Genomic DNA, 18,386 nt, shown 5'->3' on the forward strand with positions numbered 1-18,386 from the left:
GCAAGCTTTGATTTCAAGATTTAGCTTAAAACGATGTACAACAAATCTAAGATTCTTTTTGAAAATGTTGGTGGCCCTGAAAAGGGCCGTTGTTGATATTAGCCGGGTGGCTGTTTAACCTCCGAATCCGTACAAGGTACGTCCTTGACGTTTCAAAGCGTAGACAACATCCATGGCAGTGACAGTCTTCCTCTTGGCGTGCTCTGTGTATGTGACAGCATCACGGATGACATTTTCCAAGAAAACTTTAAGGACACCGCGGGTTTCCTCATAGATGAGTCCAGATATACGTTTTACTCCACCTCTTCTTGCTAAACGACGGATGGCTGGCTTGGTGATACCTTGGATGTTATCACGCAACACCTTCCTGTGACGCTTGGCGCCTCCTTTTCCTAGACCTTTACCTCCTTTTCCTCTGCCTGACATGTTTAACTATTTGTGGTGATTAGTTAAATAATACTTTCCGTCTAACAGCGACTCTTTATATATCACCAACGCGGCCGTAAAAGAAGTATCACACATTTTCAGTTAACTGTTGTCTGATTGGTCTTACGTTGTTTTATTCCGGGAGGTAACTCCGTACTGCCTTAAACTGTGTACACTTTCAATCCACTTTTTCATTCTAGGTCTGAAAAATATAATAATTCATATCAGACAGTAAATTTTTAAGAAAAAACTATTATTGAACAGAAAAAAACTTTCAATCGGAATAAAAATGACTGAAGGAGACAAAAAAAAAGTTCCAAAATGTGGAAAAGTTTTCATTTTAAGATAGAAAAGTATGATAAATAAATGATAATGAAAATCACTTTAGACAGTCAAAATTATAAAGATAATTATTTGCTTTCTCTGAACAGATATTTTCATTCAATGTCAATACACATTTCAACTTAATGGAATGGAATTTAGTTGGGAAAAAAAAAACCTCACAGACATATCTAGGAATACTGGTTATCTATTTGTCTACTTGATGTACCCAGAAATTGGATACATCACAGGATTTTACATGCTTGCAGTTTTCTACCTGTCTTTCATAACTCAACATCATCTGTCAAAGCTGTGCTTGCCATCCATCAAAGATCTGCTGCAGGTACTTCAGATCATAAATGAGAGAATGTATGAATAAAACTGTTATTGTTATTACTATTAAAGATTTTTTCTTTTAGGTATTACAGTGAAGAAAAGAGATGCCCCTGACTGCGGGTAAAACTTCTTATGTGTGCATCTTCCTTTCAGTTTTATTTTTAAACGCCATTCTATATTTATCCACAGTATGACGATGACAATTTCATCAGCCAATCCAATAAAAATGTTAATGCGCACACATGTACTTACTATTCTGAAGACATCTTTTAGCCAGAAAAGTTTATAATAAGTCTGAAAACTACTTTTTATCATATAAAAAAGCTTATAAGTGCAAGATATATGCTTACATGGACTTCCTACAGTGAAATTTTGTGGGGACTACTTGGACCCGTACCGAAATTATATTAATTTAAATAGAAATTTCATGATTTTGTAAACTAGCAGCAAGACAAGACTCTAAAGTGGACAAAATATATTACTACATACATGATAAAAATTTTCTTTTACAATTCTGACTGAAAAAGAGCTCTAAATTTTTGATAAAAGTACCCTGTAATATCAGCTTTTCTAAAAGAAATATTCAAATTAATGAATTATACAAGATATTTACACTCTAACTTAAAAAAAAAAAGGTTATTTTTTGGCAGTTGGTGGTTCTCTTTCTTTGGTCTAGACTCCTGGTGTAAATAATACATCAAAAGAAGACAAGACAAAACAAGCGAAGAAAAGAAAAGAACAGAAGAACAGATAGAAACATTCATATGTTGATCTTTTTTTTTATATAATGTACTATTTAATATTCTACACACAAGGACATACATGTACCATGATAAACAAACACCCCCCTTTTTTTTTTGTGATGAGGACTTGTGTGTATATATTTCATAAAATTTATTTTTTGTCTATGTATTGCTTTGCATATAGATGGATTCAACAAGAAGAAATAAAAGAGAGAGAGAGATGGGGAAAAGAGGGTTCAGCTATGTTTCTAATTTTCATGTACAACAATTTATAGATTCTTTTTGAAAAATATTGGTGGCCTGAAAAGGGCCGTTATGTTTTGGTGAAAAAAATCACACTTCTTAAGCACGTTCTCCACGGATTCTTCGGGCCAATTGGATATCCTTTGGCATGATGGTTACTCTCTTGGCGTGAATTGCGCACAAGTTGGTATCCTCGAAGAGACCGACCAAGTAGGCTTCGCTGGCTTCCTGTAGGGCCATGACGGCTGAACTCTGGAATCGGAGATCAGTTTTGAAGTCCTGGGCGATTTCACGGACTAATCTCTGGAAGGGGAGTTTCCTGATGAGGAGCTCTGTGCTCTTCTGGTATCTCCTGATTTCTCGGAGAGCGACTGTTCCTGGCCTGTATCTATGTGGTTTCTTGACTCCACCGGTTGCAGGTGCGCTCTTACGGGCGGCCTTGTGGCAAGTTGTTTTCTTGGAGCTTTACCTCCGGTGGATTTACGTGCAGTTTGCTTTGTTCGTGCCATGATTATTAGCTCTGTGGACGATTTGCTACAGAAAGAATACTTGAAAATTTCGGTGAATGTGTTTTTGTGCTTGCCGGGAGGATTGAAATCACGGTGACGATTGGATCACCACTTACATAAAGCTGGCGTTGATTGGTCCGCATATCTTAAATCTGATTGGACTGATTTGTAAGGGACTTTGACAGTTTTCAATCCATTTTTTACTGAAAAACTGCTCAACCAAGCTGACAGTAAAAATGCCCCCTTTTTTTCATTCAAAATTACAGTTTCTGATCATCAATCATTGCTCAACAATAGTAAATTAGTGTCACGGTTTCAATATGATAAATCTGAAGAAGAAAAAAATAATAATGAAAAAAGGTCAAAATACATGCAGAAACATTAAGGAAAGGAAAGAAAAATAAAACAGGAAAAAATAAAAATAAAATGCAGTTTGAACACTAACAAAGCGAAATCTAATGCAAAAACAGAAACAAATGGAATTACACATTCCCGACATGACATTGTACGGATCGGCTGAGTTTCTTTATTGTTGTATTATGTCATATTTATGTATATTTAATATAAAAAAAGAAGATGTGGTATGATTTTCGTTTGGGCTTGGCACATTTGTCACATTGTCTGATTGTCGGTGTGCTTACATCGATTCCACATCTTTAATACACAAACAATAAATAAATAAATAAATAAATAAATAAATAAATAAAGACAGAAAGACAGAGAGAGAGAGAGATAGATAGAGAGAGAGAGAGAGAGAGAGAGAGAGAGAGAGAGAGAGAGAGAGAGAGAGAGAGAGAGAGAGAGAGAGAGAGAGAGAGAGAGAGAGAGAGAGAGAGAGAGAGAGAGAGAGAGAGAGAGAGAGAGAGATGCTGAAAAAAATGGAAAAAGGAAAAGAATGGAAAGTACATATCATATATAAAAGTGTTGACGAAAGAGATACTGTTAACAAAAAACTATAAATAAATTATAATAATAAAAAAACACACACCTTCTCAGATGAATCTAAGCATGCTCGCATCAATAACCAAGAGAGAGAAAGAAGAGAGCAGACTAGTATTAAATATAAATACTATCAGTGTTTTTTTTCCCCCGACAAACTTTATATGATTTAACTGAGCTACTAGTGGGTTCAAAGAGTCAGAAAGTACGACAATAAATGTTCTGATGAAGAAGACTGAAAAAGTTACTAGACTTAGTGTTATGCTATAAGAACTGTACTTAAAATGGGATGCGTTAGAGAGAGAAGAAAAGAAGAATCACGGAAGAAGGGACATCTATATTTTAGACATTTTTTATTTGTTATGTAGTAGAATATATTTTTTTAATTATGTATGGGGAATAAAGTATTACTAAGATGTACAACAATTTTTAGACTCTTTTTGAAAAATATTGGTGGCCCTGAAAAGGGCCGTTGTTAAGTGAGTAATCTGATATATCCACTTTTTACTTGGCAGCTTTCTGGGTCTTCTTTGGTAGAAGTACAGCCTGGATGTTTGTAGAACACCTCCCTGGGCAATGGTGACACCAGACAAGAGTTTGTTCAACTCTTCGTCGTTTCTGATGGCCAACTGGAGATGACGGGGAATGATTCTGCTCTTCTTGTTGTCACGAGCGGCGTTTCCTGCAACTCCAATACTTCAGCTGCTAAGTATTCTAGGACAGCTGCGAGGTACACTGGTGCACCGGCACCAACTCTCTCGGCATAGTTTCCTTTCCTCAAAAGTCTGTGGATACGACCGAACTGGGAACTGAAGTCCGGCACGGGATGACCTAGACTTTGCCTTTGCTTTTGCTTTTCCTCCTTTTCCTCGTCCTGACATTTTGTTCTATTTGGTTGATCGACACTGAGTAAAGTGATACAATTTTTCTTTAAAATTTAGCTTATATACCCACTAAACGGATTGAACGATGTTTTTATTATACACCAATCAGAACGAAGCTCTCTGCGGGCAGTTAGGCTACCGAACATTCAACATGTTATGGGTGCTCTCTCCGAGGTTCGCGTTCAAGAAAATCTTTCAATCCGTTTTGCCCAGTATATAAACAAATTGAAAATAATTTTTCACCATTACTTATTTGATTATCAAACCAGTAACATGCCACCCAAAGTAGGAACTAAAGGAGCCAAGAAGGCCGTCACCAAGGCAAAGACTGCCAGACCCGGCGGTGACAAGAAAAGGAGGAGGAAGAGACGTGAATCCTATGCTATCTACATCTACAAAGTCTTGAGACAAGTTCACCCCGACACCGGAGTGTCCTCAAAGGCAATGTCCATCATGAACAGCTTCGTCAACGATATATTCGAGAGAATCGCAGCAGAGGCTTCCCGATTGGCACACTACAACAAAAGATCTACCATCACATCCCGGGAGATCCAGACCGCTGTCCGTCTTCTCTTACCCGGAGAATTGGCCAAGCACGCTGTCAGTGAAGGTACCAAAGCCGTCACCAAATACACCAGCAGCAAGTAAACAGTCTGAAGTTTATAACTTCACAAACGGCCCTTTTCAGGGCCACCAACATTTTTCAAAAAGAATTTACATTTGTTTGTACATCATGTCAAACTTCTAAACAAAGCTATAAATCCCAACCCCCAGCTATAACTACTTTCAAACTATTTCAATAGTATATGGTTACTTTTCTCTTCTTCTATCTGTATAACAAATATACGTGTATTTCACTCATTCTGTAGTATTTAATTTGTCAAAACTGCAAAGCGTAAATACATAAATCATGAAGAACAAAAACAGTGCTTTCATTCCAATTAATAGAGTTGATAAATTTACGATTTCTTTTGCTTTTCGGGAGAAAAAAAATATTGCGAGAATTATTTTACACGGAAACAAGAACATTACCTAATCTTAAACCACGCAAAAACTTTATAATTGAATATAACAGAATCTACAGATTTTGTGTGTAAAAGTCCGTGCATTTGTTTGAAAATTTTCTCTCTTCATGTAGGCAAATGCACGGACTTGTTGATCTTTGAACGTATTCATAAACCTTCAGAAATATAAATTCTCAAATAAATACAAGAGTAAGAGTAAGGAAGTTAATTAAAAAGAAAGCCAGATATTAAAAAAAAAAGGGGGGGGGGGGGATAACGAGAGAGAGAGAAAATAGTTGCGGATCAGGATCAGGGGAAAACAAGAAAACGGTTGAAAAATTCATGAACATTACAGAAAAGAATAGAAGTGGGAGCAAGCTTTGATTTCAAGATTTAGCTTAAAACGATGTACAACAAATCTAAGATTCTTTTTGAAAATGTTGGTGGCCCTGAAAAGGGCCGTTGTTGATATTAGCCGGGTGGCTGTTTAACCTCCGAATCCGTACAAGGTACGTCCTTGACGTTTCAAAGCGTAGACAACATCCATGGCAGTGACAGTCTTCCTCTTGGCGGCTCTGTGTATGTGACAGCATCACGGATGACATTTTCCAAGAAAACTTTAAGGACACCGCGGGTTTCCTCATAGATGAGTCCAGATATACGTTTTACTCCACCTCTTCTTGCTAAACGACGGATGGCTGGCTTGGTGATACCTTGGATGTTATCACGCAACACCTTCCTGTGACGCTTGGCGCCTCCTTTTCCTTGACCTTTACCTCCTTTTCCTCTGCCTGACATGTTTAACTATTTGTGGTGATTAGTTAAATAATACTTTCCGTCTAACAGCGACTCTTTATATATCACCAACGCGCCGTAAAAGAAGTATCACACATTTTCAGTTAACTGTTGTCTGATTGGCTTACGTTGTTTTATTCCGGGAGGTAACTCGTACTGCCTTAAACTGTGTACACTTTCAATCCACTTTTTCATTCTAGGTCTGAAAAATATAATAATTCATATCAGACAGTAAATTTTTAAAGAAAAAACTATTATTGAACAGAAAAAAACTTTCAATCGGAATAAAAATGACTGAAGGAGACAAAAAAAAAGTTCCAAAATGTGGAAAAGGTTTTCATTTTAAGATAGAAAAGTATGATAAATAAATGATAAATGAAAATCACTTTAGACAGTCAAAATTATAAAGATAATTATTTGCTTTCTCTGAACAGATATTTTCATTCAATGTCAATACACATTTCAACTTAATGGAATGGAATTTAGTTGGGAAAAAAAAAAACCTCACAGACATATCTAGGAATACTGGTTATCTATTTGTCTACTTGATGTACCCAGAAATTGGATACATCACAGGATTTTACATGCTTGCAGTTTTCTACCTGTCTTTCATAACTCAACATCATCTGTCAAAGCTGTGCTTGCCATCCATCAAAGATCTGCTGCAGGTACTTCAGATCATAAATGAGAGAATGTATGAATAAAACTGTTATTGTTATTACTATTAAAGATTTTTTTCTTTTAGGTATTACAGTGAAGAAAAGAGATGCCCCTGACTGCGGGTAAAACTTCTTATGTGTGCATCTTCCTTTCAGTTTTATTTTTAAACGCCATTCTATATTTATCCACAGTATGACGATGACAATTTCATCAGCCAATCCAATAAAAATGTTAATGCGCACACATGTACTTACTATTCTGAAGACATCTTTTAGCCAGAAAAGTTTATAATAAGTCTGAAAACTACTTTTTATCATATAAAAAAGCTTATAAGTGCAAGATATATGCTTACATGGACTTCCTACAGTGAAATTTTGTGGGGACTACTTGGACCCGTACCGAAATTATATTAATTTAAATAGAAATTTCATGATTTTGTAAACTAGCAGCAAGACAAGACTCTAAAGTGGACAAAATATATTACTACATACATGATAAAAATTTTCTTTACAATTCTGACTGAAAAAGAGCTCTAAATTTTTGATAAAAGTACCCTGTAATATCAGCTTTTCTAAAAGAAATATTCAAATTAATGAATTATACAAGATATTTACACTCTAACTTAAAAAAAAAAAAGGTTATATTTTGGCCAGTTGGTGGTTCTCTTTCTTTGGTCTAGACTCCTGGTGTAAATAATACATCAAAAGAAGACAAGACAAAACAAGCGAAGAAAAGAAAAGAACAGAAGAACAGATAGAAACATTCATATGTTGATCTTTTTTTTATATAATGTACTATTTAATATTCTACACACAAGGACATACATGTACCATGATAAACAAACACCCCCCTTTTTTTTTGTGATGAGACTTGTGTGTATATATTTCATAAAATTTATTTTTTGTCTATGTATTGCTTTGCATATAGATGGATTCAACAAGAAGAAATAAAAGAGAGAGAGAGATGGGGAAAAGAGGGGTTCAGCTATGTTTCTAATTTTCATGTACAACAATTTATAGATTCTTTTTGAAAAATATTGGTGGCCCTGAAAAGGGCCGTTATGTTTTGGTGAAAAAAATCACACTTCTTAAGCACGTTCTCCACGGATTCTTCGGGCCAATTGGATATCCTTTGGCATGATGGTTACTCTCTTGGCGTGAATTGCGCACAAGTTGGTATCCTCGAAGAGACCGACCAAGTAGGCTTCGCTGGCTTCCTGTAGGGCCATGACGGCTGAACTCTGGAATCGGAGATCAGTTTTGAAGTCCTGGGCGATTTCACGGACTAATCTCTGGAAGGGGAGTTTCCTGATGAGGAGCTCTGTGCTCTTCTGGTATCTCCTGATTTCTCGGAGAGCGACTGTTCCTGGCCTGTATCTATGTGGTTTCTTGACTCCACCGGTTGCAGGTGCGCTCTTACGGGCGGCCTTGGTGGCAAGTTGTTTTCTTGGAGCTTTACCTCCGGTGGATTTACGTGCAGTTTGCTTTGTTCGTGCCATGATTATTAGCTCTGTGGACGATTTGCTACAGAAAGAATACTTGAAAATTTCGGTGAATGTGTTTTTGTGCTTGCCGGGAGGATTGAAATCACGGTGACGATTGGATCACCACTTACATAAAGCTGGCGTTGATTGGTCCGCATATCTTAAATCTGATTGGACTGATTTGTAAGGGACTTTGACAGTTTTCAATCCATTTTTTACTGAAAAACTGCTCAACCCAAGCTGACAGTAAAAATGCCCCTTTTTTTTCATTCAAAATTACAGTTTCTGATCATCAATCATTGCTCAACAATAGTAAATTAGTGTCACGGTTTCAATATGATAAATCTGAAGAAGAAAAAAATAATAATGAAAAAAGGTCAAAATACATGCAGAAACATTAAGGAAAGGAAAGAAAAATAAAACAGGAAAAAATAAAAATAAAATGCAGTTTGAACACTAACAAAGCGAAATCTAATGCAAAAACAGAAACAAATGGAATTACACATTCCCGACATGACATTGTACGGATCGGCTGAGTTTCTTTATTGTTGTATTATGTCATATTTATGTATATTTAATATAAAAAAAGAAGATGTGGTATGATTTTCGTTTGGGCTTGGCACATTTGTCACATTGTCTGATTGTCGGTGTGCTTACATCGATTCCACATCTTTAATACACAAACAATAAATAAATAAATAAATAAATAAATAAATAAATAAAGACAGAAAGACAGAGAGAGAGAGAGAGATAGATAGAGAGAGAGAGAGAGAGAGAGAGAGAGAGAGAGAGAGAGAGAGAGAGAGAGAGAGAGAGAGAGAGAGAGAGAGAAGAGAGAGAGAGAGAGAGAGAGAGAGAGAGAGAGAGAGAGAGAGAGAGATGCTGAAAAAAATGGAAAAAGGAAAAGAATGGAAAGTACATATCATATATAAAAGTGTTGACGAAAGAGATACTGTTAACAAAAACTATAAATAAATTATAATAATAAAAAACACACACCTTCTCAGATGAATCTAAGCATGCTCGCATCAATAACCAAGAGAGAGAAAGAAGAGAGCAGACTAGTATTAAATATAAATACTATCAGTGTTTTTTTTCCCCCGACAAACTTTATATGATTTAACTGAGCTACTAGTGGGTTCAAAGAGTCAGAAAGTACGACAATAAATGTTCTGATGAAGAAGACTGAAAAAGTTACTAGACTTAGTGTTATGCTATAAGAACTGTACTTAAAATGGGATGCGTTAGAGAGAGAAGAAAAGAAGAATCACGGAAGAAGGGACATCTATATTTTAGACATTTTTTATTTGTTATGTAGTAGAATATATTTTTTTTAATTATGTATGGGGAATAAAGTATTACTAAGATGTACAACAATTTTAGACTCTTTTTGAAAAATATTGGTGGCCCTGAAAAGGGCCGTTGTTAAGTGAGTAATCTGATATATCCACTTTTTACTTGGCAGCTTTCTGGGTCTTCTTTGGTAGAAGTACAGCCTGGATGTTTGGTAGAACACCTCCCTGGGCAATGGTGACACCAGACAAGAGTTTGTTCAACTCTTCGTCGTTTCTGATGGCCAACTGGAGATGACGGGGAATGATTCTGCTCTTCTTGTTGTCACGAGCGGCGTTTCCTGCCAACTCCAATACTTCAGCTGCTAAGTATTCTAGGACAGCTGCGAGGTACACTGGTGCACCGGCACCAACTCTCTCGGCATAGTTTCCTTTCCTCAAAAGTCTGTGGATACGACCGACTGGGAACTGAAGTCCGGCACGGGATGACCTAGACTTTGCCTTTGCTTTTGCTTTTCCTCCTTTTCCTCGTCCTGACATTTTGTTCTATTTGGTTGATCGACACTGAGTAAAGTGATACAATTTTTCTTTAAAATTTAGCTTATATACCCACTAAACGGATTGAACGATGTTTTTATTATACACCAATCAGAACGAAGCTCTCTGCGGGCAGTTAGGCTACCGAACATTCAACATGTTATGGGTGCTCTCTCCGAGGTTCGCGTTCAAGAAAATCTTTCAATCCGTTTTGCCCAGTATATAAACAAATTGAAAATAATTTTTCACCATTACTTATTTGATTATCAAACCAGTAACATGCCACCCAAAGTAGGAACTAAAGGAGCCAAGAAGGCCGTCACCAAGGCAAAGACTGCCAGACCCGGCGGTGACAAGAAAAGGAGGAGGAAGAGACGTGAATCCTATGCTATCTACATCTACAAAGTCTTGAGACAAGTTCACCCCGACACCGGAGTGTCCTCAAAGGCAATGTCCATCATGAACAGCTTCGTCAACGATATATTCGAGAGAATCGCAGCAGAGGCTTCCCGATTGGCACACTACAACAAAAGATCTACCATCACATCCCGGGAGATCCAGACCGCTGTCCGTCTTCTCTTACCCGGAGAATTGGCCAAGCACGCTGTCAGTGAAGGTACCAAAGCCGTCACCAAATACACCAGCAGCAAGTAAACAGTCTGAAGTTTATAACTTCACAAACGGCCCTTTTCAGGGCCACCAACATTTTTCAAAAAGAATTTACATTTGTTGTACATCATGTCAAACTTCTAAACAAAGCTATAAATCCCAACCCCCAGCTATAACTACTTTCAAACTATTTCAATAGTATATGGTTACTTTTCTCTTCTTTCTATCTGTATAACAAATATACGTGTATTTCACTCATTCTGTAGTATTTAATTTGTCAAAACTGCAAAGCGTAAATACATAAATCATGAAGAACAAAACAGTGCTTTCATTCCAATTAATAGAGTTGATAAATTTACGATTTCTTTTGCTTTTCGGGAGAAAAAAAATATTGCGAGAATTATTTTACACGGAAACAAGAACATTACCTAATCTTAAACCACGCAAAAACTTTATAATTGAATATAACAGAATCTACAGATTTTGTGTGTAAAAGTCCGTGCATTTGTTTTGAAATTTTCTCTCTTCATGTAGGCAAATGCACGGACTTGTTGATCTTTGAACGTATTCATAAACCTTCAGAAATATAAATTCTCAAATAAATACAAGAGTAAGAGTAAGGAAGTTAATTAAAAAGAAAGCCAGATATTAAAAAAAAAGGGGGGGGGGGGGATAACGAGAGAGAGAGAAAATAGTTGCGGATCAGGATCAGGGAAAACAAGAAAACGGTTGAAAAATTCATGAACATTACAGAAAAGAATAGAAGTGGGAGCAAGCTTTGATTTCAAGATTTAGCTTAAAACGATGTACAACAAATCTAAGATTCTTTTTGAAAAATGTTGGTGGCCCTGAAAAGGGCCGTTGTTGATATTAGCCGGGTGGCTGTTTAACCTCCGAATCCGTACAAGGTACGTCCTTGACGTTTCAAAGCGTAGACAACATCCATGGCAGTGACAGTCTTCCTCTTGGCGTGCTCTGTGTATGTGACAGCATCACGGATGACATTTTCCAAGAAAACTTTAAGGACACCGCGGGTTTCCTCATAGATGAGTCCAGATATACGTTTTACTCCACCTCTTCTTGCTAAACGACGGATGGCTGGCTTGGTGATACCTTGGATGTTATCACGCAACACCTTCCTGTGACGCTTGGCGCCTCCTTTTCCTAGACCTTTACCTCCTTTTCCTCTGCCTGACATGTTTAACTATTTGTGGTGATTAGTTAAATAATACTTTCCGTCTAACAGCGACTCTTTATATATCACCAACGCGGCCGTAAAAGAAGTATCACACATTTTCAGTTAACTGTTGTCTGATTGGCTTACGTTGTTTTATTCCGGGAGGTAACTCCGTACTGCCTTAAACTGTGTACACTTTCAATCCACTTTTTCATTCTAGGTCTGAAAAATATAATAATTCATATCAGACAGTAAATTTTTAAGAAAAAACTATTATTGAACAGAAAAAAAACTTTCAATCGGAATAAAAATGACTGAAGGAGACAAAAAAAAAGTTCCAAAATGTGGAAAAGTTTTCATTTTAAGATAGAAAAGTATGATAAATAAATGATAAATGAAAATCACTTTAGACAGTCAAAATTATAAAGATAATTATTTGCTTTCTCTGAACAGATATTTTCATTCAATGTCAATACACATTTCAACTTAATGGAATGGAATTTAGTTGGGAAAAAAAAAACCTCACAGACATATCTAGGAATACTGGTTATCTATTTGTCTACTTGATGTACCCAGAAATTGGATACATCACAGGATTTTACATGCTTGCAGTTTTCTACCTGTCTTTCATAACTCAACATCATCTGTCAAAGCTGTGCTTGCCATCCATCAAAGATCTGCTGCAGGTACTTCAGATCATAAATGAGAGAATGTATGAATAAAACTGTTATTGTTATTACTATTAAAGATTTTTTTCTTTTAGGTATTACAGTGAAGAAAAGAGATGCCCCTGACTGCGGGTAAAACTTCTTATGTGTGCATCTTCCTTTCAGTTTTATTTTTAAACGCCATTCTATATTTATCCACAGTATGACGATGACAATTTCATCAGCCAATCCAATAAAAATGTTAATGCGCACACATGTACTTACTATTCTGAAGACATCTTTTAGCCAGAAAAGTTTATAATAAGTCTGAAAACTACTTTTTATCATATAAAAAAGCTTATAAGTGCAAGATATATGCTTACATGGACTTCCTACAGTGAAATTTTGTGGGGACTACTTGGACCCGTACCGAAATTATATTAATTTAAATAGAAATTTCATGATTTTGTAAACTAGCAGCAAGACAAGACTCTAAAGTGGACAAAATATATTACTACATACATGATAAAAATTTTCTTTACAATTCTGACTGAAAAAGAGCTCTAAATTTTTGATAAAAGTACCCTGTAATATCAGCTTTTCTAAAAGAAATATTCAAATTAATGAATTATACAAGATATTTACACTCTAACTTAAAAAAAAAAAGGTTATATTTTGGCCAGTTGGTGGTTCTCTTTCTTTGGTCTAGACTCCTGGTGTAAATAATACATCAAAAGAAGACAAGACAAAACAAGCGAAGAAAAGAAAAGAACAGAAGAACAGATAGAAACATTCATATGTTGATCTTTTTTTTATATAATGTACTATTTAATATTCTACACACAAGGACATACATGTACCATGATAAACAAACACCCCCCCTTTTTTTTTGTGATGAGACTTGTGTGTATATATTTCATAAAATTTATTTTTTGTCTATGTATTGCTTTGCATATAGATGGATTCAACAAGAAGAAATAAAAGAGAGAGAGAGATGGGGAAAAGAGGGGTTCAGCTATGTTTCTAATTTTCATGTACAACAATTTATAGATTCTTTTTGAAAAATATTGGTGGCCCTGAAAAGGGCCGTTATGTTTTGGTGAAAAAAATCACACTTCTTAAGCACGTTCTCCACGGATTCTTCGGGCCAATTGGATATCCTTTGGCATGATGGTTACTCTCTTGGCGTGAATTGCGCACAAGTTGGTATCCTCGAAGAGACCGACCAAGTAGGCTTCGCTGGCTTCCTGTAGGGCCATGACGGCTGAACTCTGGAATCGGAGATCAGTTTTGAAGTCCTGGGCGATTTCACGGACTAATCTCTGGAAGGGGAGTTTCCTGATGAGGAGCTCTGTGCTCTTCTGGTATCTCCTGATTTCTCGGAGAGCGACTGTTCCTGGCCTGTATCTATGTGGTTTCTTGACTCCACCGGTTGCAGGTGCGCTCTTACGGGCGGCCTTGGTGGCAAGTTGTTTTCTTGGAGCTTTACCTCCGGTGGATTTACGTGCAGTTTGCTTTGTTCGTGCCATGATTATTAGCTCTGTGGACGATTTGCTACAGAAAGAATACTTGAAAATTTCGGTGAATGTGTTTTTGTGCTTGCCGGGAGGATTGAAATCACGGTGACGATTGGATCACCACTTACATAAAGCTGGCGTTGATTGGTCCGCATATCTTAAATCTGATTGGACTGATTTGTAAGGGACTTTGACAGTTTTCAATCCATTTTTTACTGAAAAACTGCTCAACCCAAGCTGACAGTAAAAATGCCCCCTTTTTTTCATTCAAAATTACAGTTTCTGATCATCAATCATTGCTCAACAATAGTAAATTAGTGTCACGGTTTCAATATGATAAATCTGAAGAAGAAAAAAATAATAATGAAAAAAGGTCAAAATACATGCAGAAACATTAAGGAAAGGAAAGAAAAATAAAACAGGAAAAAATAAAAATAAAATGCAGTTTGAACACTAACAAAGCGAAATCTAATGCAAAAACAGAAACAAATGGAATTACACATTCCCGACATGACATTGTACGGATCGGCTGAGTTTCTTTATTGTTGTATTATGTCATATTTATGTATATTTAATATAAAAAAAGAAGATGTGGTATGATTTTCGTTTGGGCTTGGCACATTTGTCACATTGTCTGATTGTCGGTGTGCTTACATCGATTCCACATCTTTAATACACAAACAATAAATAAATAAATAAATAAATAAATAAATAAATAAAGACAGAAAGACAGAGAGAGAGAGAGAGATAGATAGAGAGAGAGAGAGAGAGAGAGAGAGAGAGAGAGAGAGAGAGAGAGAGAGAGAGAGAGAGAGAGAGAGAGAGAGAGAGAGAGAGAGAGAGAGAGAGAGAGATGCTGAAAAAAATGGAAAAAGGAAAAGAATGGAAAGTACATATCATATATAAAAGTGTTGACGAAAGAGATACTGTTAACAAAAACTATAAATAAATTATAATAATAAAAAAACACACACCTTCTCAGATGAATCTAAGCATGCTCGCATCAATAACCAAGAGAGAGAAAGAAGAGAGCAGACTAGTATTAAATATAAATACTATCAGTGTTTTTTTTCCCCCGACAAACTTTATATGATTTAACTGAGCTACTAGTGGGTTCAAAGAGTCAGAAAGTACGACAATAAATGTTCTGATGAAGAAGACTGAAAAAGTTACTAGACTTAGTGTTATGCTATAAGAACTGTACTTAAAATGGGATGCGTTAGAGAGAGAAGAAAAGAAGAATCACGGAAGAAGGGACATCTATATTTTAGACATTTTTTATTTGTTATGTAGTAGAATATATTTTTTTTAATTATGTATGGGGAATAAAGTATTACTAAGATGTACAACAATTTTAGACTCTTTTTGAAAAATATTGGTGGCCCTGAAAAGGGCCGTTGTTAAGTGAGTAATCTGATATATCCACTTTTTACTTGGCAGCTTTCTGGGTCTTCTTTGGTAGAAGTACAGCCTGGATGTTTGGTAGAACACCTCCCTGGGCAATGGTGACACCAGACAAGAGTTTGTTCAACTCTTCGTCGTTTCTGATGGCCAACTGGAGATGACGGGGAATGATTCTGCTCTTCTTGTTGTCACGAGCGGCGTTTCCTGCCAACTCCAATACTTCAGCTGCTAAGTATTCTAGGACAGCTGCGAGGTACACTGGTGCACCGGCACCAACTCTCTCGGCATAGTTTCCTTTCCTCAAAAGTCTGTGGATACGACCGACTGGGAACTGAAGTCCGGCACGGGATGACCTAGACTTTGCCTTTGCTTTTGCTTTTCCTCCTTTTCCTCGTCCTGACATTTTGTTCTATTTGGTTGATCGACACTGAGTAAAGTGATACAATTTTTCTTTAAAATTTAGCTTATATACCCACTAAACGGATTGAACGATGTTTTTATTATACACCAATCAGAACGAAGCTCTCTGCGGGCAGTTAGGCTACCGAACATTCAACATGTTATGGGTGCTCTCTCCGAGGTTCGCGTTCAAGAAAATCTTTCAATCCGTTTTGCCCAGTATATAAACAAATTGAAAATAATTTTTCACCATTACTTATTTGATTATCAAACCAGTAACATGCCACCCAAAGTAGGAACTAAAGGAGCCAAGAAGGCCGTCACCAAGGCAAAGACTGCCAGACCCGGCGGTGACAAGAAAAGGAGGAGGAAGAGACGTGAATCCTATGCTATCTACATCTACAAAGTCTTGAGACAAGTTCACCCCGACACCGGAGTGTCCTCAAAGGCAATGTCCATCATGAACAGCTTCGTCAACGATATATTCGAGAGAATCGCAGCAGAGGCTTCCCGATTGGCACACTACAACAAAAGATCTACCATCACATCCCGGGAGATCCAGACCGCTGTCCGTCTTCTCTTACCCGGAGAATTGGCCAAGCACGCTGTCAGTGAAGGTACCAAAGCCGTCACCAAATACACCAGCAGCAAGTAAACAGTCTGAAGTTTATAACTTCACAAACGGCCCTTTTCAGGGCCACCAACATTTTTCAAAAAGAATTTACATTTGTTGTACATCATGTCAAACTTCTAAACAAAGCTATAAATCCCAACCCCCAGCTATAACTACTTTCAAACTATTTCAATAGTATATGGTTACTTTTCTCTTCTTTCTATCTGTATAACAAATATACGTGTATTTCACTCATTCTGTAGTATTTAATTTGTCAAAACTGCAAAGCGTAAATACATAAATCATGAAGAACAAAACAGTGCTTTCATTCCAATTAATAGAGTTGATAAATTTACGATTTCTTTTGCTTTTCGGGAGAAAAAAAATATTGCGAGAATTATTTTACACGGAAACAAGAACATTACCTAATCTTAAACCACGCAAAAACTTTATAATTGAATATAACAGAATCTACAGATTTTGTGTGTAAAAGTCCGTGCATTTGTTTTGAAATTTTCTCTCTTCATGTAGGCAAATGCACGGACTTGTTGATCTTTGAACGTATTCATAAACCTTCAGAAATATAAATTCTCAAATAAATACAAGAGTAAGAGTAAGGAAGTTAATTAAAAAGAAAGCCAGATATTAAAAAAAAAGGGGGGGGGGGGGATAACGAGAGAGAGAGAAAATAGTTGCGGATCAGGATCAGGGAAAACAAGAAAACGGTTGAAAATTCATGAACATTACAGAAAAGAATAGAAGTGGGAGCAAGCTTTGATTTCAAGATTTAGCTTAAAACGATGTACAACAAATCTAAGATTCTTTTTGAAAAATGTTGGTGGCCCTGAAAAGGGCCGTTGTTGATATTAGCCGGGTGGCTGTTTAACCTCCGAATCCGTACAAGGTACGTCCTTGACGTTTCAAAGCGTAGACAACATCCATGGCAGTGACAGTCTTCCTCTTGGCGTGCTCTGTGTATGTGACAGCATCACGGATGACATTTTCCAGAAAACTTTAAGGACACCGCGGGTTTCCTCATAGATGAGTCCAGATATACGTTTTACTCCACCTCTTCTTGCTAAACGACGGATGGCTGGCTTGGTGATACCTTGGATGTTATCACGCAACACCTTCCTGTGACGCTTGGCGCCTCCTTTTCCTAGACCTTTACCTCCTTTTCCTCTGCCTGACATGTTTAACTATTTGTGGTGATTAGTTAAATAATACTTTCCGTCTAACAGCGACTCTTTATATATCACCAACGCGGCCGTAAAAGAAGTATCACACATTTTCAGTTAACTGTTGTCTGATTGGCTTACGTTGTTTTATTCCGGGAGGTAACTCCGTACTGCCTTAAACTGTGTACACTTTCAATCCACTTTTTCATTCTAGGTCTGAAAATATAATAATTCATATCAGACAGTAAATTTTTAAGAAAAAACTATTATTGAACAGAAAAAAACTTTCAATCGGAATAAAAATGACTGAAGGAGACAAAAAAAAAGTTCCAAAATGTGGAAAAGTTTTCATTTTAAGATAGAAAAGTATGATAAATAAATGATAAATGAAAATCACTTTAGACAGTCAAAATTATAAAGATAATTATTTGCTTTCTCTGAACAGATATTTTCATTCAATGTCAATACACATTTCAACTTAATGGAATGGAATTTAGTTGGGAAAAAAAAAAACCTCACAGACATATCTAGGAATACTGGTTATCTATTTGTCTACTTGATGTACCCAGAAATTGGATACATCACAGGATTTTACATGCTTGCAGTTTTCTACCTGTCTTTCATAACTCAACATCATCTGTCAAAGCTGTGCTTGCCATCCATCAAAGAT

The 18,386-nt window shown here is 36.6% G+C and overlaps 7 protein-coding genes and 3 pseudogenes across 7 annotated transcripts; 3 read left to right on the plus strand and 7 right to left on the minus strand.

Moving 5' to 3' along the window:
- Window positions 1-67: 67 nt before the first annotated feature.
- LOC139505946 (histone H4) lies at window positions 68-433 on the minus strand. Its single transcript, XM_071295275.1, has one exon. It carries the CDS (start codon window positions 424-426, stop codon window positions 115-117), a length of 312 nt encoding a protein of 103 aa, XP_071151376.1. The 5' UTR covers window positions 427-433; the 3' UTR covers window positions 68-114.
- Window positions 434-2,144: 1,711 nt separating this feature from the next.
- On the minus strand, window positions 2,145-2,739 carry LOC139505942 (histone H3-like; annotated as a pseudogene).
- Window positions 2,740-4,632: 1,893 nt separating this feature from the next.
- LOC139505938 (histone H2B) lies at window positions 4,633-5,098 on the plus strand. Its single transcript, XM_071295267.1, has one exon. The coding sequence runs from the start codon at window positions 4,675-4,677 to the stop codon at window positions 5,047-5,049; it is 375 nt and encodes a 124-aa protein (XP_071151368.1). The 5' UTR covers window positions 4,633-4,674; the 3' UTR covers window positions 5,050-5,098.
- Window positions 5,099-5,845: 747 nt separating this feature from the next.
- Window positions 5,846-6,203, minus strand: LOC139505948 (histone H4-like; annotated as a pseudogene).
- A 1,637-nt stretch (window positions 6,204-7,840) lies between these two features.
- LOC139505939 (histone H3) lies at window positions 7,841-8,527 on the minus strand. The gene has a single exon (XM_071295269.1). The coding sequence runs from the start codon at window positions 8,356-8,358 to the stop codon at window positions 7,948-7,950; it is 411 nt and encodes a 136-aa protein (XP_071151370.1). The 5' UTR covers window positions 8,359-8,527; the 3' UTR covers window positions 7,841-7,947.
- Window positions 8,528-10,409: 1,882 nt separating this feature from the next.
- Window positions 10,410-10,875, plus strand: LOC139505943 (histone H2B). Its single transcript, XM_071295271.1, has one exon. The coding sequence runs from the start codon at window positions 10,452-10,454 to the stop codon at window positions 10,824-10,826; it is 375 nt and encodes a 124-aa protein (XP_071151372.1). The 5' UTR covers window positions 10,410-10,451; the 3' UTR covers window positions 10,827-10,875.
- A 745-nt stretch (window positions 10,876-11,620) lies between these two features.
- On the minus strand, window positions 11,621-12,176 carry LOC139505944 (histone H4). Its single transcript, XM_071295272.1, has one exon. The coding sequence runs from the start codon at window positions 11,977-11,979 to the stop codon at window positions 11,668-11,670; it is 312 nt and encodes a 103-aa protein (XP_071151373.1). The 5' UTR covers window positions 11,980-12,176; the 3' UTR covers window positions 11,621-11,667.
- Window positions 12,177-13,668: 1,492 nt separating this feature from the next.
- LOC139505937 (histone H3) lies at window positions 13,669-14,590 on the minus strand. Its single transcript, XM_071295266.1, has one exon. It carries the CDS (start codon window positions 14,132-14,134, stop codon window positions 13,724-13,726), a length of 411 nt encoding a protein of 136 aa, XP_071151367.1. The 5' UTR covers window positions 14,135-14,590; the 3' UTR covers window positions 13,669-13,723.
- A 1,573-nt stretch (window positions 14,591-16,163) lies between these two features.
- LOC139505940 (histone H2B) lies at window positions 16,164-16,629 on the plus strand. The gene has a single exon (XM_071295270.1). It carries the CDS (start codon window positions 16,206-16,208, stop codon window positions 16,578-16,580), a length of 375 nt encoding a protein of 124 aa, XP_071151371.1. The 5' UTR covers window positions 16,164-16,205; the 3' UTR covers window positions 16,581-16,629.
- A 744-nt stretch (window positions 16,630-17,373) lies between these two features.
- LOC139505945 (histone H4-like) lies at window positions 17,374-17,895 on the minus strand (annotated as a pseudogene).
- Window positions 17,896-18,386: the final 491 nt, after the last annotated feature.

The sequence above is a fragment of the Mytilus edulis genome, unplaced genomic scaffold (genome assembly GCF_963676685.1).
Source record: "Mytilus edulis unplaced genomic scaffold, xbMytEdul2.2 SCAFFOLD_1660, whole genome shotgun sequence".
In the NCBI taxonomy this organism is placed as follows: Eukaryota; Metazoa; Mollusca; class Bivalvia; order Mytilida; family Mytilidae; genus Mytilus; species Mytilus edulis.